The sequence below is a fragment of the Myotis nattereri genome (genome assembly GCF_964212035.1).
Source record: "Myotis nattereri genome assembly, chromosome: 5".
Taxonomy (NCBI): domain Eukaryota; kingdom Metazoa; phylum Chordata; class Mammalia; order Chiroptera; family Vespertilionidae; genus Myotis; species Myotis nattereri.
The window spans coordinates 109,409,458-109,435,474 of record NC_138080.1 but is presented as its reverse complement, the minus strand read 5'-3'; the positions used below and the strand labels follow the sequence as shown (position 1 = coordinate 109,435,474).

At 67.0% G+C, this 26,017-nt stretch overlaps 1 protein-coding gene across 7 annotated transcripts; it reads right to left on the bottom strand.

Annotated features, from left to right (window-relative positions):
- Positions 1–2,256: 2,256 nt before the first annotated feature.
- IQCE (IQ motif containing E) lies at positions 2,257–25,428 on the bottom strand. Of its 7 annotated transcripts, none has more exons than XR_013996100.1 (23): positions 25,295–25,428; positions 22,252–22,299; positions 21,029–21,074; positions 20,667–20,795; positions 19,099–19,169; positions 17,019–17,132; positions 16,875–16,925; positions 16,281–16,351; positions 15,194–15,266; positions 14,965–15,014; positions 14,049–14,212; positions 13,123–13,178; positions 12,271–12,506; positions 10,878–10,982; positions 9,511–9,601; positions 8,902–9,066; positions 8,473–8,496; positions 7,972–8,082; positions 7,321–7,407; positions 6,501–6,592; positions 5,525–5,590; positions 4,018–4,184; positions 2,257–2,638 (listed from the first exon to the last, which is right to left on the bottom strand). XR_013996100.1 is itself a non-coding variant. In XM_081093159.1 (23 exons), exons 1-22 carry the CDS (start codon positions 25,328–25,330, stop codon positions 4,018–4,020), a joined length of 2,085 nt encoding a protein of 694 aa, XP_080949285.1. In that variant the 5' UTR covers positions 25,331–25,428; the 3' UTR covers positions 2,257–2,638. The 7 variants fall into 7 exon arrangements, 4 of the variants coding, with proteins under 4 accessions (XP_080949285.1, XP_080949284.1, XP_080949282.1 ...); XM_081093159.1 differs by lacking the exon at positions 7,321–7,407 and adding an exon at positions 7,448–7,569 and having other exon boundaries at positions 12,271–12,503; XM_081093158.1 differs by lacking the exon at positions 7,321–7,407 and adding an exon at positions 7,448–7,569 and having other exon boundaries at positions 25,295–25,427.
- Positions 25,429–26,017: the final 589 nt, after the last annotated feature.

The window sequence follows — 26,017 nt, the reverse complement described above, 5'->3', positions numbered from 1 at the left end:
GGTATAGACACGGGAGGCGCGGACACGGGAGGCGCGGACATGGGAGGCGCGGACACAGGAGACACGGACACGGGAGGCGTGGACACGGGAGGCGTGGACATGGGAGGTGTGGACATGGGCTGGGCCGTGGCCATGACGGTTCTGATTCTGGGCTCACACAACGGGGGAAGATTTTGTAACGTCTGAAGCCTTCAAGGGGCGTCCTTTCATCAGCCAGTAACCCCCCTCGCGCCCTGGTGGGCATGGGCAGGGGCTGGACCGGATGATGGGCGTGGGCGTGGAGGCCGGTATGGCCTCCTCCCGGCAGCCTCACCACCCTCGCTCCACCGGCGTTGGGGCAACGGCGGCAGCAGCTGCTGGAGGGGATGCCAGCCGCTGGCCCTGCCTTGGGGGGATGCCGCCTTTCTCGGGCCTGGGAGGCGGCCAGCCGTGCGGAGGGCGGCCTGGTCGTGGAGGAAAGGCCTCCCTTCCTCTCCTAAGCCTGCCGGCTGCTCTGGATGTGGGCGGCCCGGGACAGCGTCCCTTTCCAGGGCGGAGGCCCTTCAAGCAGGCAGCTGTCTGAGCCTTGGTCTCCTCATCTGCAAAGCAGGGGTTCCCCTCCACCCCGCTGCCCCCCACAGCTGGAGGCCAGCCTCCTGCCCCCCGAAGCCTGTCCCCATGTGGCTCCCCATGTGCCCCTGGGGCTGTCACGCTGACAGCAGGGTCTGTGCCATGGGGGGCCCTGGGCGCCCAGACTCAGAGCCCGGCTCTGACAACCTTGCTCCCTCCCAGGCGGTGTGAGTGTGTTGGGGGGCGGGGCGGGCAGCGGAAGCCAGGGTCGCCGTCCCAGGACGGGCTGCCTCTCCTAGGGGCCCTGGGGCCCAGGGACTATGACCCCAATGTCCTGCTCGAGGTCACCTGGAGCACGGCCACGCCCTCGGCCCTGCTGCTGTCCCCGGCCTCCATGAGGGATCTGCCTGCCCCTCCCCTGCTGCCCTTCCCAGCTCCCAGCCTCAGGACCAAGTCCAAAGTCCCCCTCTGCCTCCACCTGGCCCCTCCCTCCCGGCGAGGCGCTGGGTGAGCAGGGTCCGGACAGGAGCACGGCCATGACATCCTGGGCGCTGTCGCGTCCAGGCCCTTGGGAGGTGGTCCCCGGGCTGGGACAGGCTGCCCTGGCCGCCGGCTCACAACCTCCCGGAGACATGGCTCCCTCCCTGTGAATGGATGGGGAACCGGAGGCGGTCCCAGCCTAGACGGGGGGCCAGCGAGCACCCCAGCCAGGACCCTCCTGGGTTCTGCGATGGCCGCGGGGCAGGGAGGGGGGCAGTGGAGCCGGAGCCCCACTGGGCGGCCTCCGCATCTGCCCAGGGCTGAGGTCTCAGCTCCATGGCACAGTCTGCTCAGGGCGGCCACCCTCCCTGCCCAACCTGAGGGGGCGGGGCCGAGGGGCGAGGGGCTGGGGGCTTTAAGTGGAGAGAACTCCCCAGAGGGAAGCGGGGGCTGAGCGTGCACCTGCCGCCTATTTCTGTTTCCGGGCGGCTCTCCTTTCCCGGGGAGGAGCTGCGAGGTTGGACCTCACCCCACTCTTCTGCCCAGCTCAGCTGGGACCCCAGCCCCCTGCCTCTGCTCTGACCCGGCCTTGGGGGAGCGCGTGGCAGGCCGTCCGATGTGCCCGCTCTCGGCCGTCACGACCCCATGGGCCCCACCGCGCTCTGCAAGCACCAAGTCCTCTAGTGCCACGGCCAGCTCGCACAGGGGGCATCGGCTGCCAGGACGGGCTCGGGCACACGCCTCGGCCAACCACAGGTCACTGGGGGGCTCGGACCAGCTCTGCCCAGTGCAAGGGCCGGCAGCAGTGCCCGCGGACAGACCACCGACCCGCCTCGTCTGTGCACGGCGCCGGGGAGCCACGCTTCCAGGACACGTGGGCACTGCCTCTCAGGGCCGCCTGTCCTCGCCGCGGCCCTGCACGTGGTCCGGAACACGCTCTCCCTGCTGCTGGAGCGGAAGTGGATGGGATTTGGGGAACGCGACCCACTTCTCCTCTCCTGGTGCTCAGTCCTCACTGGGGAGCAGGAGAGACATCGGGGACGGACGGGGTGTCCGGAGGCAGCCCGGCTGAGGCTCGCGGGCGCCCTCCTGCTCAGGGGCCCAGCTGACCGGCCGCCTGCCAGGAACCAGCATGCGTCCCCGCGGCCCAGCTCACAGGCTGCGCGTGAGCCACAGCCCACGCCTGGAAGCAGCTGAATGTGCGGGTTTACGGGCGATGGTGACAAATACGCTGCAAACTGCGTTTATTCACAAAGGCCGGCAGCAGGAGCAGAGGGGACCCCCGCTCCCCAGAGCCTCGCAGCAACGAGGCGCAGCCAGGGGCCCGCCCACCCGACCGTCCAGGGCTGCATTCAGAGGGGACTCCTGGGGTCTTCAGGAAGCACCAGGGGCGGTCAGCTGCTGGAGGCCGGAGGTGGCCCAGCAGGTCTGTGTCGCTCTCAGGTCCTCAGAGCCCGAGAACAGTGCCACCGCTCCCAGGGCGTCCAGGGCTCAGCCGGGCTTTCTAAGGCCGCAGAGCCGGGCTGGGCACCTGCCTCTCCCGGCGCCCAGGCCCTTCCTCCTCCAGGACGGCACAGCAGCGCCCGCATCAGGGCCATGTCCGTCCCTCCTGCCCACGGGGATGAGCCCTGGTCAGCACAGCGACATCCAGGGCCCACACATGGAGGCCTGGGGCCCGGTGGCCAGGCTGTCCCAGCCACGCCCCCCCACTGGGGGACCACACACTGCACAAACCCTGCAGCCCCACATGCGCCCTGGCGTCAGCCCCTCCTCTTCCCGCCTGAGTCTGGGGCCACTTCCCGCCAGCGCCCGCCTCCCGAGTCGAGTCTGTAGTCTGTCCGTGTGGGAGGGGGGATGTGAGCTAAAGGTGACCCTGTGGGATAGACAGCCAGCCGGGCCCTGAGGGGGTGCCCTGGAGCCTGAGGGGTGGTCCCCCCGCACCCGTGTCGGCAGGTGCCCCCACAGCTCCGCAGGCCGATGGTGTCACTGCCAGGTCAGGGTCTGGGGAGACAGGTGTGCTCGCTGTCAAGTGCGAGGTGATGCGCAGGGGCTGCAGGGAAGTGGCCTAGAGCCACCCCTCCCCGCACCCTGGACACGCAGGACCTGGGCCGCTGGCACTCACTGAGGCCACATCCCTGCTCCTGGGCCTTGTCCAGTCTCCCCAGACTCACGCAGGCCCTGCCCCTGCCCCCGGGGGGCCTCACTGGGTGTGGGAGCAGCGGGGCCAGTCTGGCAGCATGCGGAAGGCGGGCCCTGGTCCCAGCCTAGGCTGAGCCCGGCACGCGCGCCCGGCAGGGGCAGGGGCATCCCCGGGGAAGAGTCGCAGGGTCTGAGGGGCCACAGGCAGGCTGCACGCTGCACGGCCGTCAGGGAGGCGCGGCGTGTGCTGGGGCAGCGGCGAGGCCGTGTGCGCGGAGCAGCCCAGCAGTGCCGGGCCCAGGACAGGGCACAGGACATACACACGCCCGGGACACCAGTCCAGGGCTCGTCCCGCCCTTCCCTTCCCAGCTCTGCCCGTGGCCAGGCCTCTGGAGGCCCTGGAGCCTGCCCGCCCCCTCGGCAGGGCCTGCCCTCCAGCCCCGGAGGCTCCCGCAGGGACAGCCTCGCAGAGGTCGGCTTTGGGCGGAGGGCGCCTCGGAATCATGCAGCACCTGCCGGGGCTTTCCTGCCCCCGGCTCTGCACCGGGACAGGCCCAGCGGTAACGCGAGGCTCGGGCAGCATCGAGCGCCAGCAGCGGGAGGGAGGGGGGGGGGGCTTGAGCCCACAGATGGTGCAAAAGCTTCCTTCGGGCCAAGGTGGCTCCCGGCCCTGACACCGCCCTGTGGACACGGGGCACCGGGCAGGGGCGACCACAGGCCCCATGGGGAGGGGGAGGCGCTCGGGCCTCACACAAACCAGCCACACGAGAAGCCGGAGGTGCCGAGGGAGAGCAGGTCCTGTTCCTTCCCTAAAGGTAAGTGACTTCCCAGTGTCTCTGTCCTGCTAACCTAGCTTTCCGCGGACAGAGCGTCCCCGTGCGCGGCGTGCCCGCAGGGACCCAGGGCGGGGGGCAGGGAGGGGCTTCTCTTCGAGGACAGAGCTGGAGCCATGATGACTTCGTCCGAGTCGTCCGAGGAGACGTCTTCCCAGGGCGCAGACGAGGGAGGGGGCTTGGCTGAAAGGAACCAGAGGGGGAGGGAGGGGTCACCCCACTGCCCTCTCCTGGCAGGAAGCCCAGGGTCACTGCCAGAGCGGTCGGACCCGCGTCACACCGCCATGGCCTCTCCCGTCACCGCCTAGTCCCCCCAGCCTCTCGGCTCAGCTCCGAACACGGGCCTTTCGACACGCAAACGCCGGGAGAGGCAGCCTTGCTGGCTCCGGCACCGGCACCGGGAGGCTGAGTGTGGGCGGGGCTCCTGAGCCGCCCTGGCAGCAGGTCCGGGCGGGTGGGCGGTGGCGGCGCAGATGATGTGCCTGGGCCACCAGCTTCCTCCTGAGCATCGCCCATCAGGGCGGAGGCAGGACCACCCAGCAGCCACTCAAGCTGTGTGCCCACTGCACCCTGGGCTGCCACCGCCAGGCGAGGGCCCTGGGACCAGGGGACAGTGTGCGTGGGGGGCAGGCCCCACGGAGAAGGCGCCTGCTCCACGGCTTTGCGGGATCGGAGGGAAACGTGGCTGAGCCGGCGGTGAGATGAGGGGGACTCTCGCCGCATCGGCTTCCTTCTGTGGCTCTCGGGGAAATGACCACCAAAGTGGAAACTTAGGAAATTAAAAACATCGCCCTGGCCGGGTTGGCTCAGTGGAGAGAGCATTGTCTTGGGGACCGAGGGTCTAGGGTTCGATTCTGGTCAAGGGCACAGCCTTGGTTGCAGGCTCCTCCCTGGCCCAGGCCCTGGCCAAGTTTGTGCAGGAGGCAGCCCATCGCTGTGTCTCTCTCACATCGATGTTTCTCTGCCTTTCCTCTCTCTTCCACTCTCCCTAAAAACAATGGAAAGATACCCTCAGGCGAGGACTAACAAACCGAGAAGACCACTCAGGCCTTTTCCCTTAAAAACGCTGGCACCCAGAGGAGCCGGGGCTCACGGACCGGCACACAGACTGGCTCTGGGGAGCAGGCTACACTCGGGACACGCCTGCGCTGCTGTGTGTGGTGCAGGCGAGGCTGCTGGGAGGCGGGTGCGCACATGGCAGCCCCATCACAGGACCAGGCTGCCACGGGGTCTGCTGGGCCGGGAGCCCGGCGCCCCAGTGCAGGGGATGGGGTGGGGTCCCAGGACTGTGTGCGGAGCTTTACAAACGGAGGTTTGGAGAGAATATCGGAGTTCGAGAGCCAGGACAAGGCTGCAAAAGGCGACGAGGTGGCAATTTCCGATGAGGGATTCGGGGTGAGCTGTGCGCAAGCTCAGCTTGTCCTCAGCTCCCCTCCCCGCAGCCCCTGCAGGGAAGGGGTGTTGGGCCGAGGGCGCCTCCCTCCCAGCCCCCATGGCTGCTGCTGCCGCGGCCTCCCACTCACCAGGGCAGGGCTGCGGGGCTGGGCCCTCCATGGCGTCCCCGCCACTCACTTCACCGTCTTCCTGACCTGAAACACAGGCCAGAAGCAGTCAGCGCCGGGCGCGGGCGGGGCCCTCACGCCCCCCTTCTCCCGACACCTTCGGTTCAGAAAACGCTGCAGGCGATCGCTGCGCTGGGTGCACAGATCCCGGCCACCATGCTGTGCACCGACCCTCACACCACCTCAGACCTCGATGACCCCTCGGAGCCCCAACGGCTGCTTCCTTTCGTAGATCCCTGATTGGGAGCACGGCGCTGCCTGCCCGCCTGCCCGCCTGCCCGCCTGCCCTCACTCCGTCTTTCCCACCCGAGGACGAGGACGCAGCGGGCCAGCGGGAAAGGCTGCCGGTGACACAGCACCCGCTGGCGCCTGCCCACAGCCCAAGCTGCAGGCTTTGCCGGCCAGTCTCAGATCTCCACCCACCCGGGCTCATCCTCCCTCCAGCAGGTGGAGATGAGCTGCCCAGTTGTAGGATGAGGTGGGAGGATCCCCAGGACAGCACGGAGCAATTCCCAGCTGCCACCTCGCATGGCGGCCCTGCCAGGCTCCGACCTCACAGGCCCGCCACCCTGGTTTCTAAGCGGCGGCTCTGGGCCTTACTGAGCGGGAAAGGAAACTCGAGCAATTCTTTACTTAAAACCCAGCCCCAGGGAGCACTGGCTGAGGGAGGGCCCCCAGCTGGAGCCGAGAGCAAAGCCAGGACGCCTGCCCGCAGCTAGGACTGGGTGCTGGCAGGTGACTGGCCTGCAGGTGACTGTGGGGTTTGAGTCCCAGGAAGTGCCTGGGGCTCTGTCTCTCCCACAGCCTGGGGAAGGGGCAGAGCTGTGACGGGGAGGCTGGGTGAGGGCTCTGGCCAGGTGAGACCCTCACTCCGCTCCACGTCCTGTGCTTCTGGGTGGTGGCTGTTTGGCACCGACACTCAATGACCTGGACTTACCAGCAGGCGCCACAGGCGGGGCTGGCGGGGAGGGCGCGCTGAGTGTGGCCGGAACAGGCGATCTGGTAGAGGCTGCAGGGAGCGCCCCGGTCCTGGAAGAGAGCGACCGCAGCTGACCACTGCCGGGCTCGCTGGCATCCTCGGGCCACTGGCCCGACAGGATGGGCAGCAGGTAGCTGCGCCCGGCCGAACCCCATCCTGACAGCTGGCCGTGGGGGCTCCCCGAGTCCTTGGTCAGCCTCCTGCATGCTCGCTGAGGCCGGGCCTCAGACACCCCTCCCTGCTGTCTCGGTGGTGAGGCCGCCATCCACCTGCCGGCCTGACTGAGTGCCCAGGGCGGACCTGCCACGGCCGTACGGCGGACCAGGCGGACCGTGAAGTTCGGACTCGGCTGCCCTTCTGCACAGCGAAGCTGTAGACCTAACAGCGCGGGGCCGCCGCCTGCCAGGCAGGCCGAGAAGCGGAGGTGTGTGGGGGGCGAGGGAGCAGCGTCCACGGGACTGGGAGGGGCCTGCGGTTCCCAGGCAGCAGACACTGTGGCACCCACCCTGGGCCCCACCCGTGGGCTGAGTTCGCTCAGAGGGCTGAGTGCCTGCAGCCGGAAGTCCTGCCTGAGGGGCCGCGTGACCGGCAATGGCACTAATTCTTCAGGACGGTGTGGCTGCAGGAGGCCCGAGCCCAGGATGGCCCCGTGGTTCCTCAGAAAGGGGGATGCGCTAGGACGTGGGGCAGCCAGTCCACCAACTGGGCTCTGCCAGCCACACGGGTCTCACTCTCCTACCTGACCCTCCCCGTCTGACCAGGACGGTGGCCCACCCACCTGCACGGCACGGGAGCAAGTTTCACAAGGTGCAACTTTTGCTCTGGTGACGCCGTGGTCCCGGCTCGCCCCTGCGCCTGGGCGCACCTGTGCAGAGGATATGGAGCGGGCCTGCCAGGCAGCTTACCTGTGCCTGACCCGTGCCAGGTGTGCCCGGAAGACTGACTGGATGAGGGTGACAGCCGCCTCCTGCCTGGGGTCACCCTCAGCCTGGACAACGGGGCTCGGAGGGCGGGGTGAGGGAGGGCTCTGCGCGTAACGACAGGGTGAGAGCCCTGAGAACCGCCCGTCCTCGGGCAGCACAGCCGGCGCCCCCTCCGGAGAGCAGGTGGGCACAGCTCCGTCAGGGGCTCGGCGCCTACTCTCCAGGCAGCAGTTTCCGCTGCAGGTCCTTAGTGCCTGGCTCTAGAGACCCTTCAGGTGACACCTCGCCACTTCCCCAGGGACAGGCGCACGGACGCTCATGCCTAAGCTCCCGCCTTAATAGCAAGAAGGACCTTCTGCGGATGTCCTAGCGCCTCCACTAACTGGACCCCAAGGGCGCCAGGCGGGGCCTGCAGGGCCGGGAGGCAGGCACAACCTCGGGCGAGGAGGACCGGAGCCTGGGAGGGGCCCGGGGTCCTGCCCCGGGGGGAGGGGCGGGGGGGTTACCTGGCTGGGGAGGCCGGGCACACTGGGAGGTCCAGGACCACACGCTGGGCTCGCCAATAGCCTCGCCCGAGCCAGGTGTCCGCGGAAGGCCGCCTGGAGCACCGCGGCCGCCTGCAGGGAGAGGACCGGAGTTGAGGTTAAAGCCCAGGAAGGTGGCAGCTTCGGACCAGGGGAGATTTATGGGTGGAAGCTCTGAGAGCAGAGGCAGGGCGTCCCTCACGACCGGCCGCACGGTCACCGAGACTCAGCGCCTCTCCCACCAGGACCTCCGGGGCAGACAGGTGACCTGGCCCCCGGCGGCTCCGTGTGTGCGTGGAGCACAGCTGGTGCCGTGTGGCCGCTCCTCCAGGGCACACCGCACCGCACCTCCGGGGGAGCGGCCACACGGCCTCACGCAGGCTAGGGCCGCAGACCGGAGTCTTGGCGGTGGGATTTCGAGGGGACCAGGGTGAAGCTGCCCACGCTCACCTTGTCTGGCATCGGGGAACCAAACCTGCTCACCTCGTCCAGCGCGGCCTCCCTCCTCTGAAACAGAGACAAGGTATGAGTTAACCGAGGACGGACTCACAGTGGAGTCCGTCTCCTGGTCCTGCCCCTGCCAGTCGGGGGCGGGGGAGGGAGAGGAGGTGCCGGCTCTGCCAGCTGCCAGCCCTGGGACCAGCCACTGCTATTGCGAGCGCTCACTCCTCCCCAGGGAGCTGCTCGTGCCTCCAGGGGTGTTTGGTCCCCCCTGCCCCCCCCCCCCGCCATCTCCACGGTGTCTGCTCTGTCTCCCACGTCCTCCTGCACGTCACCTGCACCGACCACAGACCCGCCCGTCTGAGGGCAGGTGACGGTGGGTCGGTGAACAACGGGCAGTGGTTTGGGCAGCTGGGAGGGGCCTCAGCACCGCCTGGTGGGTGCAGCCCAGCAGGGCCCGGGAGCCCTCACCTGGCGCCTGTACACCTTCCACCGGGCCTGCAGGGTGCTGGCGGCCGCGTGTCTCCGCTGCGCGGAGCAGGTGCAGGGCTGGGACGGGCTGTCCTCGCTGGCGCCGGGCTCCGAGTGCTGCGGAGAGGGACTGCCGGCAGGCCCAGGCCGGGGCTCCTCCGGGGCCTGCAGGGAACCGTGGGGGAGGGGTCACTGGCCTGACTCAGCTGGTGCCGGGAGAGGTCTGTGCCCGCACGCCCAGTGGATGGAGGGAGGGACCGCGCCCAGACTGCGGCACAGGCGGGTCTTGGCCGCCCGGGCCCTCGGGGGCGCTCTCCCGGGACGCGGGCCCCGGAAGGCAGCCCAGCAGCTTTGCAGAGCGCAAGAAGGACCAGCTTCCCGGGCCCTTTCGTCCTCTGTGGGCCTTCGGGGGGAAGGCCGCTCCTAGCCCGGCTTTGAAGGAGAAGCCAGAGTGGCTGCTGTGACGGTCAGACTGTGACCGGGGCACTTGGGGGCCCACGCGCATTGCCTGCAGGACACCCCCAGAAAAGCCGCCACGAACGACGTCCTCGCCCCCGAGTGAGGGCTCCGGGGACACGCGCTGGAGAGAGCCTCCCGGAGAGGCCGTACCTCAGGGGTCCCCTCCGTGGGGTTGTCTTCCTCTGCTTCATTCGCTGCCTGCAGGTCCTGACACTTCCAGGTCAGTGCTTGGACTTCCTCTCTAGTGGGCAGGGGACAGGGACACCCTTTGGTCTCACGTGGTGCGCAGTGTCCGCGCGTGGACATCTGGCAGCAGACGAGGGGTGTGGGCCCAGCTGCCAGCAGCACCCACACGGGGCACCAGGTGTCTGTCCCGTCGGGCGGGAGCACGTGGGGCTGGACCCCAGCATCGCTCTGGCCAGGCGAGAACGGAAGAGGCGCTGACTATGCGGTGTGGGCAGGTGCCCAGAGGAAGTGCGCCCGCTGCGGCTTTAAAGGAACGCGAAAGCCCCTGCGCTGTGACCTGCCCTCTGGTCGCCCAGCCGGCACCAAAGCTGAGCCTTTCGTCTGAGAACAAACGCTCATTCGGTCCCGGTGGCAGGGTCCAGGGAGGGGCCGGCGCCCTGTCTGCCATGAAGGTGGCCAGCAGCCCCTGGGGCAGCCACGGAGAGGCCACGGCGATGGAGAAGACAAGGCGTTCGAGCAGAAGCAGAAAGAGAAGCAGGAGGCACTCCAGGCGCTGAGAGCGAGGGAACAGGAGGGCCTCCGCCGGGGGAAGGGCCCGGCCGCCGGGGGAAGAAGAAATCCGGCAAAGGGAGCTGTCCCTGGGGCCTGGGGCAGTGGTGACCCGATCCCACTCCTGTTTGAGCATCTCCCGCTACTACAGCTGGAATGGAGTGCTGTCTGGGTGTACATTTAAGAATAAACTTTTGTAAAAATAAAGTTTGTTTCAGCAACTTGCCTTAGTAACTGCTCTGAGTGTAAATGTTTCTGCTCAGATTTCCACACATGGGGGCCTTTTTCATGATGTGAAAGCCAAAGTGCACAGCCGTGTCCATACATTCACGGTGTTGGGGGCCGCCACCCCTGCCTAATTCTAGGACCTGAGGGTTCCCATCGCCCCAGAGCCCCACACCCGTCTGTCACCCCCACGCCCTGACCTAGCCCTGCAACCACTGACCACTGCCTGCCCTGCCCGGCCCGGCCCGCTCTGGACATGTCGGGTCATCAGTGGCCTGTCTGCCTGCCGCTCCCGTGGACACGGTCCTGAGGCCCATCCACGCTGGGTGCATGTCAGGCTGCGTCCCTCTCTTGCCCTGGTATGGACACCTCCGGTTTTTCTCTATTCATCCGCTGGTGGACATTTGGGTTGCTTCCGCTTAGGGGCTGTGGTGGACAAGGGCGCGTGTGGGAGGCACTGTCCCCGGGAGGCCTGACGGGGGCGCAGAGGCGCCGGGACAGCTTGCTGACGGACCTACCTGGAGGAGAGGCCACGCCCGCTGGCTGCGCTCGCTTACCTCAGGGCCGCCTCCCGCGCTCGCCTGGCCTCCTCTCCTCGCCGCACCTCCTCCAGCTCCTTCTCCACGTCGGCCTTGGCCTGCAGCAGCTGCCTCACCTCCAGACTGGACAGAGGACCAGACGTGCGGGTCAGTCGCCCGCCCGGCCTCACCGCAGGGGTGCTCAGCACACAGCCCACGCCCTCTCATGACTGCGGCCCAGGGGCCCAGGGGAGGCGGAGCAGGATGGGCGAGTCCTGCGCCACGTGCACTGAGCACCGGCCGCCAGCGGGAGCGGGTGCAGGGACCCTGGAGTCAGGCAGACTCGCCGCGGCGGCCTCACCGCCCTGGGCACAGGCGTCCCCAGGCACCTCCCAGGAGCTGCGCGCACGTGGCCATTCCTGTCCCACCGGTGACGGGCTGAGGACGGGCTTTCGGAGACCTGTCGGAGGTCCCGCGAATCCCGTGTGACCAAGATCGCACACGTGGGTGGTGGGCAGAGCGGGCACAGCAGGGCTCGGGGAGCAGCTGTTGCCCTGCCACGCGGCAGCTCAGGAGGCCATCGCAGACGTCATGGCCTCTCAAAGCGACCAGCCTCGCGTTTAGCTCCCTGACACACTAACTGAGGAAGAGCCGGGCACCTCACTCTTGGATGCGCTATTAGATTCCACTGCGGGGGGAGCAGCGGGCGGCGCCAGGGCGTGGACTCCGCTGTCACAGAAGCAGGGCACTCAGCCACCGCAGCCCGGAGTCCTCCCCAGGCCTGGATGTGCGCGCGCGGGCACCAGGGGGTCTCAGTGGACACCAATCAGATTTGAGGTCTGGGCCCCGGCCTCCAACCAGCGCCGGGTGGGCGGGGCCTGAGGTGCCGCATCTCTAACCAGCCCCCAGGTGGGCGGGGCCGAGGTGCCACATCTCTAACCAGCCCCCAGGTGGGCGGGGCCGAGGTGCTGCATCTCTAACCAGCCCCAGGTGGGCGGGGCCTGAGGTGCCACATCTCTAACCAGCCCCCAGGTGGGCGGGGCCTGAGGTGCTGCATCTCTAACCAGCCCCGAGGTGGGCGGGGCCGAGGTACTGGGTGCTGGCTCCCCGCCACCCACCGAGCAGCAGGTCTGAGAGCGACGCGGCCTCGGAAGACGCACGGCTCGGTTACTCTCGCAGAACGGGGACTAGCGAACATGGAGTCATTAACACAGACCGAGCCTGTGGGCCTCCGCACAGGATGAAAGGAGAATGTGGAAGCCCCGCTACAGCCCTAAAGGCCCCTCTCAATGATGCAATATGGCCAACGAATGTTCTTTTCACGCTCACGCCGCCTGCATTTCGCAGCCGGAACAGAGGCTGAGTCCCCTCCAAGCATGCGCGGCGTGAGCCCAGAGAACACACTGGAGCGGACGCCGCTCGGGACACGTACTCTCTCTCCTGCAGCTGGGCCCGCAGGGCCTTCCGCTCGCCCTTCAGGCTCCGCAGGGCGCCCCGGAGCCGCTCGCTGTCCTCCTGGCGCTCGCCGTCCTGGTGGCGCTCGCCGTCCTCCTGGGGTTCGGGGCGCGGCTGCCGGTGCCCCCACGTGCTGGACACGCAGAGCGCCAGGGCATCGGACCGGCCCCCGTCTGGGGCCTGCGGCGGGGGGCTCTCCAGTGACCTGATCTTCTGGGGGCAGCACAGGCACCGGTTAGCGTCACTCTGAGCGACCTCCCCACCCGGCGCCAGCGCCTTCAGCCCGGAAAAGCTCGGCCACTGGCCCCGGGCTGCCTCCAGGCCTGTCCTTCCCAACGCGCTTGGTTTTTTTAAAACGCCCCAAATCATAAAGTTCTACGTTTCAGCTTCTAGCCGTGAAGTTACAGGATTACTCGCTCAGCCAGCAGCGCGGCGGCCCTGAGCTGCTCTCCGATGCCCGGGCGCCAGCCATGGGCCCTCAGTCTGACGCTGGCATCAGAGAGCGGGCAGCGTGGCGGGCAGTCTGTGAGCTCAGGCGGCACACGCTGAGGGAGCCACCACGAGGCGTGGGCAGCGAGGAGCCACCCGGCACAGGCGGCCGCTGTCTGAGGCGCTGGGGCCTCTGCACCCACCCCGCCGGGCGCCCACCCCCTCTGGTCAGTGCCTGTCTGCAGTCAGCCACGCGCAGGGCCGCCCGGCTCAGTCCCTAATGCAGGAGCAAAGCCCCGCTGTCCCCACATCCGTCCGTCCCTCCCCGTGCAGGGCGGGCCTGGGCCCCTCCCCGTGCAGGGCGGGCGCTGACCAGGCGGGGATGCTGGCAGGCGCTCACCTTCTCCAGCTCCGCGATCCGCCGCAGCAGCCGGGGCTTGCTCCACTCCACACACCCTGTAAAGACACAGTGTGCAGCCGTCTTCAGTGGCCCGATGGCCGGCAGCCACCCCGCCCCTCGCCTGGCACCGCCCTGGGCCCCGTGAGGCAGGCGGGTTCCTGCTCCAAAAGGCTTCTCCGCAGGGGGGTCTGCCCCTCCCACTGTTGAGTCCCCGGTACCCGTCTCCTAGGCCTCAGGTGACCCTCAGTCCCGAGTCTGCCCTCTCGGGCTCTGGCCCGCTGGTCCATGGGCACGGCTCTTCAAGGCCATGGTCCTCACTGTGCCAGCCCCACAGCCGTCCCCATCCGCAGCCTCTGGACCCCCCCCCCCCCCCATCCTGCACCTGCTCCAGGTCACCACTCGCTCCTGGCCCCATCTCTGCTCACTCACAGGTGCTGTGATGTCACCCCTCCCCCCCCCCCCCCCCATCCTGCACCTGCTCCAGGTCACCACTCGCTCCTGGCCCCATCTCTGCTCACTCCCAGGTGCTGTGATGTCGCCCGGCCACCTGCTCTCCGATGGCCACCAGGCCTTGGTCTGCCAAGGCCTTGACCCTGACCTCACTGACCCTCTCCCCAAATCTGCTCCTCTCTGCACTGCGACAGGCCGGCCCAGGGCACCAGCAGCCCCTGCGAGGACACTGCAGGCCCTGCCCCGGCCCTCATCCACCTGCCCCACACCGACCTGCTGGCTTCTCCCTCCCTGCACGATGTCACCACAAGGGCATCTGCCTGCTTCCGTCTACTACTGTCTCCAGCCCCCAGGCCCGAGCTGGGCACACTGCACGCGCTAAGTTCCGGCACGTTCCGCATGGCCTGCCCGTGGCGGTGTCTGCCCTGTGGGGGGCCTCGCGGTGGGGGGAGGGCCTGGGAGGCTGTGGGAGCTACCCTTGGTCCGGGCGACGGTGGGTGAGCTGCTGAGCACGCGGTCCAGGTCCTCCTTCAGGCTCTGGTTCTCCTCGGTGAGCTCCTGCACGCTGCGGGACAGGCTCAGCAGCGCGCCGCTCAGCTTCCGCTGCCGCCGCAGGCCGGCCTTCCGCTCCCCCGCGGGCCTGGGAACCAGACGCCGCTCAGGCTCCGAGACCGGCCGTCCCGCAGGACGTGAACTCTGACCCCATCAGCAAGCTGTCCGCCCGCACAGGGCTCCATCGCTGCAGACACCGGGGCATAAGCACCCCTAGTCCCAGAGCCTCGAGCAGTCGCCCCCACCTCCCCCCGTTAGTGACCTGGTTGGCACGGACACGGCGGGCGCTGGTGGGACAGGCGCTGCGCCCCGACCTCCGCCTCGGTCACTGAGTGTCGCCCGCCCGCGGTCTGCCAAGTGCGCGGCCACCTTCCCACTGCAGGCGGCAGCCCCGTGGCCGAGGGCTCAGCGTGACCCAAAGACGGCATGCCCCTGGGAGGCGCCAAGGCCAACACCTGAAACACGCCTGCCCCCAACCGCGCGGCATTCACTACCCAGCGCCTGCGGACGGGCCACACAGCACTCCGGCCCTCACAGAGCAGGCCACCCGCCCTACACAGCGTCCTTCCCACGGAGGCCGCGAGCCACGCGCCGGGACCAGCGCCTCCCTGTCTGCTGACAGCCTGTGCCGTCTGGGCGAGGACAGGGGACCCTGCGTGGTGTCTCCCCAACACGTGGCGTCTGGGAAGCCAGTGCCTGCGACGCTGAGCGGGGGCTGTGGTGGGTGTGGACAGTGACGGCACCGGGACGTGCTGCTGGCAGTGAGCAGGGGGCTGAGGGCACCTCCGTAACCATGGCGATGGCCCCCAGAGGAGGGAGGGTAACACGAGATCATCGTACTTTCGTCCCGACGGTTCCGAGCTCGCCAGCAGCGTCTGGAGGCGGTGGATCTGTGGACACGAGAGAAAGGCGTGGAGTCCTAGCGCCACGGACGCCTCCCCGGAGCGCAGTCACAGGCCAGCTCTGCCCGGGTAAGAGGGAAGCGCTGGGTGCCTGACTCATGGTCATGGTGGCAGCAGCGACCCCTCCCTCTCCACCAGCCCACGCCTGCCCGGCAGAGGACACCCACCTCCTCGTAGCACGTCTCCATGACGATCCGCATCTCCTCCAAGCTCGTGGTCTTCATGTCCGCCTGCAGCTTGCTGAAACCCAAGCTCAGCGTGAGCAGCAGAGCCCGCCCCGGGCGGAGACGCGGCCTGTCCTGGGCCTCAGAGAGGCGGGGAGTGAGGGCTGAGGCCCCAGCCGCGGGCGCCGCACGGGGACCCTTTCCTGACGGGAGACCGCTCAGCAGCACAGGCCCCTCCAGGCGGGGGCTGCTCCCAGGGGAGGGGACAGAGCCCTGACGACGCCTTCCTTCGCGAGGGAGAGGCTGTCCTTGGAGCTGGACCTCGGGGGGGCGGAGTTGTAAGAGGACAGAGACCTATTTCTCCCGTCCCGTCAGCATCCTCCTCCCTCCTCAGCTGCGGACAGACCAGAGAAAGGCGCTAACAGACGGAAGTTACAGAGTTCAGAGCCCTGAGCACAGGGGGATCGGCACTGACATCTCAAGTTGACAAGTTCAGCAAGAAACGGAGAGGGAAACGGGCGCACCACGAGGAGACGCGGGCAATGCCAACCGCGGGAGGGGCTCTCGTCCCGCCTCTGACGGCGGAAGGTGTGTGAGGGGGGTACGGGGGTGAGGGGGGTGAGGGGGGGTCTGGGACAAGCCACGCATCAGGGCTTCTTGTGTCAAGACCCACGCGTCCCTGCTGCAGGTGAAGAGCAGGGGCTAAGGAGAGAAAGCGCCTCTTCAAAGTGGCAGCAGCGGGAAAGGCTAAAGGAAAACACTGCTCCCTACTGACACCTGCAGGCGACGGCCAGTAGTCACCCTCTTTCTGGTGGAAGACAAGCTGGGACCAGGGCCCTAGGGCAGAGGGGGGCCCTGGACCAGACGGGGGACCTAGGGCAGAGGGGGGACCTGGACCAGAGGGGGGCCCTGGACCAGAGGGGGACCTAGGGCAGAGGGGGGCCCTGGACCAGAGGGGGGACCTAGGGCAGAGGGGGAACCTGGGACAGAGGGGGCGGGCGGGAAGTCAAGCTGCACCCGAGAACCTGGAGCCAACGCCAGCCTGCATGAGGCAGCCCCCCGACCCCCCGGCCCCGTGGCAGCCCCGCACCTGATGGTGCTGTCCTTGTCCTTGCACTGCTGCTCCAGCCGCAGGACCCTCTGCTTCAGCCCATTGATGACCTGCAGCAGAAGCCACGCCTGAGGCGGACGGCTCCCTCCGCGGAGCCCGGCCTGCCCAGTGCGACCGTGTCTGTGCCGGAGGCGCCGCTCCTGCAGCTTGGTCGCCGCCCAGCACTGCCCACACCACGGCCGCCATCGCCGGTCCCTCCGTCGGCCGCGTGTGTTAAATAATGCGGGGCGGGGCGGGGGGGGGGTTCTTTTGTTCCTGCTCGGCTCCTGCTCGGAACCAGGTGCCCGCGGCATCCAGCGCTTGCTTAGTGGGGGCGGCCGTGACCGCGTCTCCTACATCAGACTCCACCTGCGGGAGCTGCTCAGCCCACCCTCTCCGGCCCCTCCCGGCCCCTCCCAGGCCCTCAGCGGCGTCTGGCGATGCCGGGCTCCGGGCTCCGGGAGGAGGGCCTTAGAAGCTCCGAGCCCCTCGGCTGCACCTGCTTCACCGGGCGGGCGGGTGGGCGGGCGCTCGAGAGAGACGGCGCCTCCCTCGGGCGGCAAGGCTACCTGTCCGGTCGCAGCTGACACTCACCCAGCCAGCGTCCGGCCTTTTCTCTCCCAGAGTCCACACAAAATCCGGGCCCTGTGTGAGTAGAGCGGGACGTGAGGACATGCAGGCAGGCCCACCGCCCGGCCACGCCTCTGGCCAGGGCACCGCCCGCGGGCGGACACTCACTCGGGACGGGTCCAGCAGCTGCTCGATCTGCCGGTCCTTCCGGCTGTTCTCCTCCTCGAGGCGCCGGAGCTTCGTCCTCAGCAGGTCTGCATCGCTTCTCTGCATGTGCAGCGACTGAGGGGAGACAGGACATACACTGTGCACACACGAGCACACACCGTGCACACACACCGCACACCGTGCACACACGAGCACACACTGTGCACACACACCGCACACCGTGCACACACACAGCATGCACACACACCGCACACCGTGCACACACACTGCACACCATGCACACACACACCATGCACACACACCACACACCGTGCGCACACACTGCACACCGTGCACACACACCGCACACCGTGCACACACACCGCACACCGTGCACACACACCGCACACCGTGCACACACACAGCATGCACACACACCGCACACCGTGCACACACACACCACACACCGTGCACACACACCGCATGCACACACACCGCACACCGTGCACACACACACCACACACCGTGCACACACACCGCATGCACACACACCGCACACCGTGCACACACACCGCACACCACGCACACACACACCATGCACACACACCACGCACTCACTATGCGCACACACACTGAGCATATACACTGGCTCACACATCGCGTGCACACAGACAGTGGGAGGCACCGAGTTCACAGCTGCCTGGCTGCCCTCAGGGCTGTGCGTGGCGGGGGTGGAGGTGGGGTCACAGCACAGAGACCAAGGGCACTGCCGACCGGGGGTTAAGTGCCAGGAGGGGCAGAACCGCCCCCACGCAACTAGGAACTCTCCCCCCAAAAGGCCGTGGCAGAAGGTCACGTGTTCTTTCCGTGTCCACATGAAGCACCCTTCTCCCTCCAGGGACTCGTGGGCTCAGGGAGGGCAGTGTCTGAACCAACCAGCCCCCCAGGGCTCCCAGGGGGCCGGCGGGCAGCCACGCCGCGTGTCCCGCGGGTCCGGCAGGCGCGCGGTCACTGGGAGGTCAGGAACCAGCAGTGGGACTCGCTCCCGGAAACACGGAGCACGCTGCCCTGTGCCTCCTGTGGCGCAGCTTTGGGCGTTGGGGGGAGGCAGGGAGCTGGGAGCTGGGAGCTGGGAGCTGGGAGCTGGGAGCTGGGAGCTGGGAGCTGGGAGCTGGGAGCTGGGGCCGCACTGCGAGCTGGAGAAGCCGGCCTGGACCAGCCAACGGGCACAGGCCAGAACAGCCCTCTCTCTAGCAGGGGGCGGCCTGACGAACGAGCGCTGCCCCACCCCAGCAAGCGCCACAGAACGCGCCCTCCCTGCCGAAGGCTGAGTGCGGCCGGCCCCCGCCCTGCCGGCTGCAGCAGGTGCTGCCCTCCTCCCGGGGGCAGGTGTGGGAGGTCAGAGGCGGCCCACTGAGGGTCAGGACTTTCCATCGTCCAGTGGCAATGAGGACACACACACACACACACACACACACACACACACTTAACAAAATGGAAGACTTAACTCTTAATATAGCGACAATTACACTACATGTAAATGATCTAAACAGGCCAATTAGAAGACAGAGATTGCAAAGTAGTCTAAACACCTGACCCAGTCATAGGCTGTCCACAGAAACTCCTTTAAACTAACGAGGTAGGTAGGTTGAAAGTAAAAGGCTGAGAAAGAGATGCCGTCAAAATGGTCAGCTAGAGAGGAGCTGGCCCTGGGGGGGCTCCGTTGGTTGGAGTGTTCACCTTGGACAGACCACCGCCCTCTCTGAATCTCAAGGTCACCACCCAATAACAGCTGTGAGCTGTGCAGAGGGGCCGAGTGCGTGGGAACGCCCGTTAGCATCAAGGAAATACACGAACAGGAGGCGTAAAGCACTGAGAGCTGGGATCGCCGCCGGTCTCGGGGCCAAAGGGCTCTGCAGGGCCCGCCTCCCCGTGCGCAGAGCAGGGCGCAGACACGCGGGCGCGGGCCTTTCCTCCACCAGGGTCACCAGCCAGGGCCCGGCCGGGGCCACACTCCCGCTCTCCCATGGCCAGGCCCAGCACAGACCCCCGCTTTCCCGTCATGGCTGGGTAACGCGCCAGGCGCAGGTAGAGACGCTACCTTCTTCAAGTCCATGATCTCGTCATACATGTCCTCCTTCTCTCTGTAGACCGGCGTCCCCGGGGCGAGACCTGGAGGAAACACACAGCCTGTGAAAGACCCGGGAAGGAGGGAGCTCTTGGCCAGATCTGGAGGAAAACCTGGAAGTTAATAAAATTATCCTTAAGAATAAAGAGCGGAAATCTCTCAGGGCTTTTAGTCCAATCACAATCTGTTCCCCAGAAGGAATGGAAATGGCCATGACCACAAGGCTGGGGGCGGAGCCACAGTTCAGGGCTGGGGCGGAGTCGAGGGAAGGGGCATGTGTACCTTGTAAACAGCCAACAAAACAAAGACCACAAGCAATCCGGCCCAGGGCACCATGCCGCTGCCAGGCAGTGAGGGGCGCTTGGCCTGACACCGACCCACGTGTGCAAGGTGCCCAGGCGGTGCGGGGGGGGGGGGGGGGCACCTGGGCGCCGGAGGCACGCGGGAGAGGCCCGACAGGAGATAGGGGCGCGAGAACAAGCCTCCGCTCTAAGCCCTGGCCTCTCCGTGGTACTGCGATGCCCACCTCTAGCCGTTCCTACAGCCAACGTCACTAAGACTGTGTGGGGAGGCGGGAACGGGGGGGCCCGGGACGCTGTCGCTGTCACGTCAGGAGCGCCACTTCCTGGGGGCAGAATGGACTTTCGGGGTCACTGTCCTCGGGACACTCCATAGAGGAAGCCCGACTCTCACCCCTTTCTGCTCCTGCTCCGTCACGTGGCCCCCGTCCCATTGCTGGCTGAGCGCCTGGGTCTGAACGTTTTGCTCTCAGCGCCTCTCAGCGCCTCCGGCAGGTGGCTGGGAGGCGGGGGTGGGGGTGTGGGGGGTGGAGAAAGGGGGCGCTGCTCCCAGGCAAGCCTGCCTCCGGGGAGTGCCGCTCCTGCTGGCCGGGGGCGGTCACTGTGCCGGTCCCAGGGGGGAAATGGAGGCTCTCCTCTCACCCTCCTCGTGGGAAGGCTCGGACCAGGGGCCGAGGAGCAGGCGCCAGCAGCCGGCCCTCAGAGAGGAGAGCCGCCCGCCGTGCAGCTGCTGCCGCGCCCACGGCATCCATGTGCCCACGCCCCGTCCAGCTGCCCATCAGTGCGCTGCCCACAGCTCACGGACTCCGACCCCCGACAGCGCGCAGGGCGGAGCCGCCTCCACGCAGCACCGACAGCAGAGACCCGGACAGCGTCACCACGGAGACCGGCGCAGACCAGCTCTGTGTTTCGTAAAAGCCAGGAGGCCCACGTCTCAAGATCCATGTGAATTTTCCAGACAAGTCACATTAACCCTACCAGACCGCTGTACCTAATTTCCGGTACTTTGCCTAGACCTATTTTCTACAATGTCTCCAAGTTCCATCTTATTCTAACCACTTGTTTGTATGTAACTAACGTTTTCCTATATCATGTTGGTTTTTTCTCTTCAATGCTCAGGAGCCCAGGCACAGGGGACAGGTAGGTTCAGGGCCTCAGTCTGGTACGGTTAAAACCCTCTCACCCCCCCCGCCACGCCTGCACCCCCTTGTGAGCCGCAGGCCACTGTTGGGGAGCACGGACCTTGCCTGGCACTTCCCAGCCACAGCCTCTGCGGCGTCAGAGGCGTCCTGCTTCCCAGGGGCATGCTCGCCGCCGTCCTCGGAGGCCGCCCGCCGGCCGCGGTCCTCGGCTTGCAGTAATACGGCGACTCTAGAAGCCAGCGCAGGGTCAGGGCGGCACCGGCCTCCGCCACGCGCTCCTCCCGGGTTGCTGAGCCGGAGGCCCAGGAGTGCGGTGCTGGCGGCTCGAAGGCTCGGGCCACGGCTCAGGAGCCGCTGGGCGGGGCCTCCCTCCGTGGCTCAACGACCCTCCGTGGGCACAACTCTGGGTCTCCCTCCCAGGACCCAGGATGCCCCCCGGGCCAGGCGCCCGGCTGTACTTACTGGGCGATGTGGGTGGAGGTTTGTGGCCACTTTTCCTCTTTGTTTTCTGGAAGAAAGGAGAGTCGGGGGCAGCAGGTGAGTCCCACGCCCGGCCCAACCCTGGCTGCTCTGGGTGGGGTGTGAGGGCAGTAATGGGGAGACTGACCTGCAGGCCGAGCAGAGCAAGGCCCACAGGCTCCGGGGTGCCACCAAACCCGGGGCCCCCGTGGCTCAGGGGGTGCCACCGAACCCGGGGCCCCCGTGGCTCAGGGGATGCCACCAAACCCGGGGCCCACATGGGCTGCAGCTGAAGAGGGTCCCCAAGGTGTGGTGGCTCCAGTCACATCACAGACACGGGGGATGTGGGAGCCTTAGATTCAGCTGGAAATGCTGCACAAGCGGTGGACCTGCCCCCCTAACTGTCCTCAGGCCTGGATGGTGGTGTGACTGTCCCCAGGGTGGGCTCAGGCAGCTCAGACCTCATGACCAGGAGAAGAGGGAGTGTGTCTGGAGAGCCGGTGGGACAAGCAGGGTGGCGATGCAGAGCCGCGCCCCTGGGCTGCCCGCCTCGGCCCTGTGGCCTCATGCTTCCACGGCAGGGACCCCTCACTTGGCCTCAGCGGAGGCACCAGGTCTGTCCCAGGCAGTTGGACTTCAGCCGAGACTGCTGGCCCATCCCTCAGCAGGGCTGGGGGACAGTTCTTCACCCTGCAATGGCCCTCCCACCAGACAACGGCCGCAGAACTGGGGGAGGGCGGTGTGGGGAGTCAGCTGCCATGGGGGCAGCGGGCTGGCTGGAATGCCCAGCTGGGAGCCGGCTCCTCTCTCCCACCAGCGCAGGGAGCCGGCTCCATTCTCCAAACAACCCGGGGGCCGAGGGCCCACAGGTGCCCGGACCAGACCTGTCCCACCTGCTGCCTCGGCTCCTCGGGCTGGGACTGGCCCGGACCCCGCGTGCAGCTCACAGCATCCTTTCTCCCATAGCTGCCCTGACCTCACCCCGAGCCCCGTTCCCTCCCCTCCCCAGTCAGAACTGGGGGCTGGGGCGGGGCCAACGCCAGATGCAGGATGGGAACCTTCTGAACACAAGCTTGGCACTGACAGTCCCAGCCACTCAGCTAACGACCTGCCGCTTTCAGAGGCTCCAGGGCCGCACGCAGCCGTGCAGGGAGTGCCCGCTGCACGCTGAGGGGCAGAAGGGACGTCACCAGCACGGGCCACGCGGGCCTCCCGATCCCACTCACCGTCTCAAAGTCGGAGTCGAAGGTAATCGCCGACAGACTGTCATCTCCCTGCAGGAAGAGACGCACACGTGGAACTTCCAGGCACCTGCCTGGCCCCCGCGCGGGGGTCACACTCACAAGGCCGTGCTGAGGCAGGAACCCCAATCCCCGCCCCGGTGGGAGCCGCCAGCAGGCTGCTCGGCGTGTCAGGAGGGACAGCGCGGACACAAAGCAAAAACCGCCTCCACCCCTCAACCCAGCAGGCGTGTCCCGCGTCGCTGGGGACTTTCGATCAAGAACCAGTCCCTGTGGAAAGCGCCTCTTTCATGGCCGGCGTGTTCAAGCGCTCTCCCTCATCTTCCATCGGAGCACCAGGACCCGTGACCGCTCCCGGTGCAAACCACACGTCCCTGCGGCAGGTGGGCTGGCGAAGGCCCTGCTTCCCGGTCCAGGGCCTGCCTGGCCAGCGAGTGAGGTCCGGGCCGGCTGGTGGGGTCCAGGTCCCCGGTCCCTGCCGCACGGTGGCCACAGCCTCCAAGCCACACCCGCGGGCCCACGCAATGGCAAGGGTAAACCAGGCTGGTCTAGGGCCTCAAATCGCCTCTGACCAATAGGAGCTTCTGTTGAGCCGAGAGGGACCCCTGGCAGGTGAGGCTGAAAGCCTGAAACCTGTCCCCGCTTGGCTCTGAGGTCACTGGTGGTCACGCCCGGGCTCCATGGCACCCTGGGGCCCTGCGGGGCGGGCCTGTCACAGCCCGGGAGGGCAGGGCCCCAGGTGGTGAGTGCTGGGAAGTGACCAGCAAGCCCAGCGGCTCTGCCTGGCCGGGGCTGGGCCTGGACGGGCTGGACAGCCTGCCCCGCAAGGTGCCCGTTTGGTGAAACAGATCCCAGCTTAGCGGAGAAACCGCTGCCCGCCTGTGCCCCCACCGCGTCTCCCAGAGCCCGGCACAGGCTGCGTTCTGTCTGTGCCCTTGGAGCCTGGCAGGCGTAAGGGGCGTGACAAACGCATGTGAAAGAGCGTTTCTAATAGCAAACGGTGAAGTGAAGGAGCGAAAGCAGGGACATGGTCAATAAAACGGGGGTAGCCACAGGTTCAGCCCTGGGCAAACTACGGCCCGCGGGCCGGATCCAGCCCGTTTGAAATTAATAAAACTAAAAAAAAAAAAGACCGTACCCTTTTATGTAATGATGTTTACTTTGAATTTATATTAGTTCACACAAACACTCCATCCATGCTTTTGTTCCGGCCTCCGGTCCAGTTTAAGAACCCATTGTGGCCCTCGAGTCAAATAGTTTGCCCACCCCTGGGCTAGATACTTAAACTCATGTTTTCGAGCCCTGGCAGCTTTGGCTCAGCGGATAGTGTCGGCCTGCGGACCGAAGGGTCCCGGGTTCGATTCCGGGCAATAGCACGTACCTCGGCTGCAGGCGCATCCCCGGCCCCGGTCGGGGCGCGTGCAGGAGGCAACCAATCAATGTGTTTCTCTCACATCGATGTTTCTCTCCGTCTTTCCCTCTCTCTTCCACTCTCCCTAAAAATCAATGGATAACTATCCTCGGGTGAGAATTAAAAAAAAAAAAAGATTGAAGCTGATTCACAGATGTTGTTACAAAGAACAGGTAAAGTTACCAAGTAGTGGTAAACCGTTATTTAAAAAATAAATAAATAACGTCATGTTCTTGAAAACGCGTGGCCGTGGGAAACTGCTAACAAATTAAGTGGCAAAGGTTACAAAACAGTCTACATCTCTCAATTTTAAAAACTGCATGAAGCCCTGACCAGTGTGGCTCAGTGGATAGAGCGTCGGCCTCCGGACTGAAAGGTCCCGGTTTCGATTCCGGTCAAGGGCATGTACCTGGGTTGCGGGCACATCCCCAGTAGGGCGTGTACAGGAGGCGGCTGATCGATGTTTCTCTCTCATGGATGTTTCTAACTCTCTATCCCTCTCCCTTCCTCTCTGTAAAAATCAATAAAATATATTTTAAAAAAAACTGCATGAAAAAAAAAAGACGCTCGTTAAAAAGACTGGGAAGGAAATCCACAGAGCACGGACTGGCTTCGGCAGGTGGCTGGGCTCCGGGTAGGTCTCCACATTCTCTCTGATGGGCATCACAGTCCAGGAAGTGACCTTCCCAAGAGGAAGAAGGGTAACGGGCAGGACCAGAGGGCAGCCTCCCAGGGGGCAGGGCCCTGACCCAGGGGCCAGCAGGAACCTCCTGGGCGCACTGCCCCGAGGAGCACCGGCCCCGGGCTGGTCCCGTGGCCAGTAGCTTCCCACGGCCCCGAATACAACTCAAACGCCTTGCCTGGTCCGCGAGGTCGGCCCCTCCGCGCTGCCTGCCCCCCACGGGCCGGCGACCCCTGCAGCTTCCCACGCAGGGCCTGGCACCGGCTGCCCCTCTGCCCCAGGGACCCCGGGGCCACCGCTCCTGACCCCCGCCCCTGCTGCGTCCCGTCTGACCGCTCGGTGATCTGTCCTGGCCTCGCTCCCCCTGGGGAGCGCGCTGCCCCCAAAGACGTCCCCCAGGTCCTGGGCCCGAAGCACCGGTACCGGGAGTGCCGAGAGCCGCGGGTCCGGCTCCCAGGGAGGAAGGGGGGCGGCGCCGCCTCCGGGAAGCCTTCTCCGATCAGCGCTGGGCAGCGCCCAGCTCCCTCCCACCGGGTGGCTCGGCCGCTCGGCCCGTCCGCGCCCCGGCCCTAGAGGCAGAGGGTGGGCACGGGGCGGGCGAACACTCACAGTGAGCTCCGTCGCCCGCGGGCCGCGATCGCGGGCACCGCACACGCCTGGCCTCCCAGGCGCCCAGGCGAGGGCGCTGCGTCCAGGAGGACTTCCTGGAGGCGGCGGCCAATGCGAAGGCGGCCGGGGTCCGAGGTGCTGGAGGCGGGCGAGGGGCGGCGAGGCCCCGCCGACCGCACGTGGGCGGGGGCCGCAGGGCCGCTCTTATGCGGTAACAATCCCGGCAGCTGTCACCGGCGGCCGCGGCGTGCGCCCTCCCCGGCCCGCGTCCCCGTCGCCCGACCCGCGAGCGGGAGGGAGCGAGGAGGCCCGCCCCCCGCGCTTACCGTCTCCGAAGCCGGATCCCCGGTGCCCAGCGACATGGCTGTGGCGCTGCGGGCGCGGCGGTCCGGTTCCGGGGCTCCGCGGGCCGCCTGGCCCGCCACCTCAAGACCTGTCCGTGCGCCCGCCGCGACCCCGCTGCCATGGCAACCGCGCGGGCCCCGGATGTGGCGCCTGGCCAGCCGGCCGACTGTGCGCATGCGCGGCAACCCCTGCGGGCGGGCCGACCGGCAGCGCTCCCGGAGGTGCGGGCGGGGCCCCGGCCTCCGGCTCTGCAGTCCGCACGGCGCCCCCGCCCTCCCCGCGGGAAGCCCGTGAGCCGCTCTGCGCCCGTTTCCTCGTCGGAGGGGCGGCGGTGGTGCCGCCTGGAGGCGCGGAGTCGCCGAGTTCGTATCGAGCGAGGCTCTTCGCGCAGCGCCATCTCCCGCCCCCAGCCCCGCTCTCCAATAGGAGCCCAGCCCAGGGCGGTCTGACCTCTGCACCCAAGTGCTTCTGAGGGCCGGGAGGGTGAGGACCAGCAGGGTGTGGTCCCAAGTGGGTCCTCCATCAGCGTTCACGTGTTAAAAGCCTCCTTTTACTTTGTTTTAAAACACATAGGAATTCTGCTTCCCATTTCCTGGTACCTGCAGGTCAGGTATTTCCCCCAAAATGTTGCTGAAAACTGACTCTGTACAGATGAGCCTTATTTTTGTTTTTATCCGCGAGCCTGGAGGACCTCGGGCAGCGGC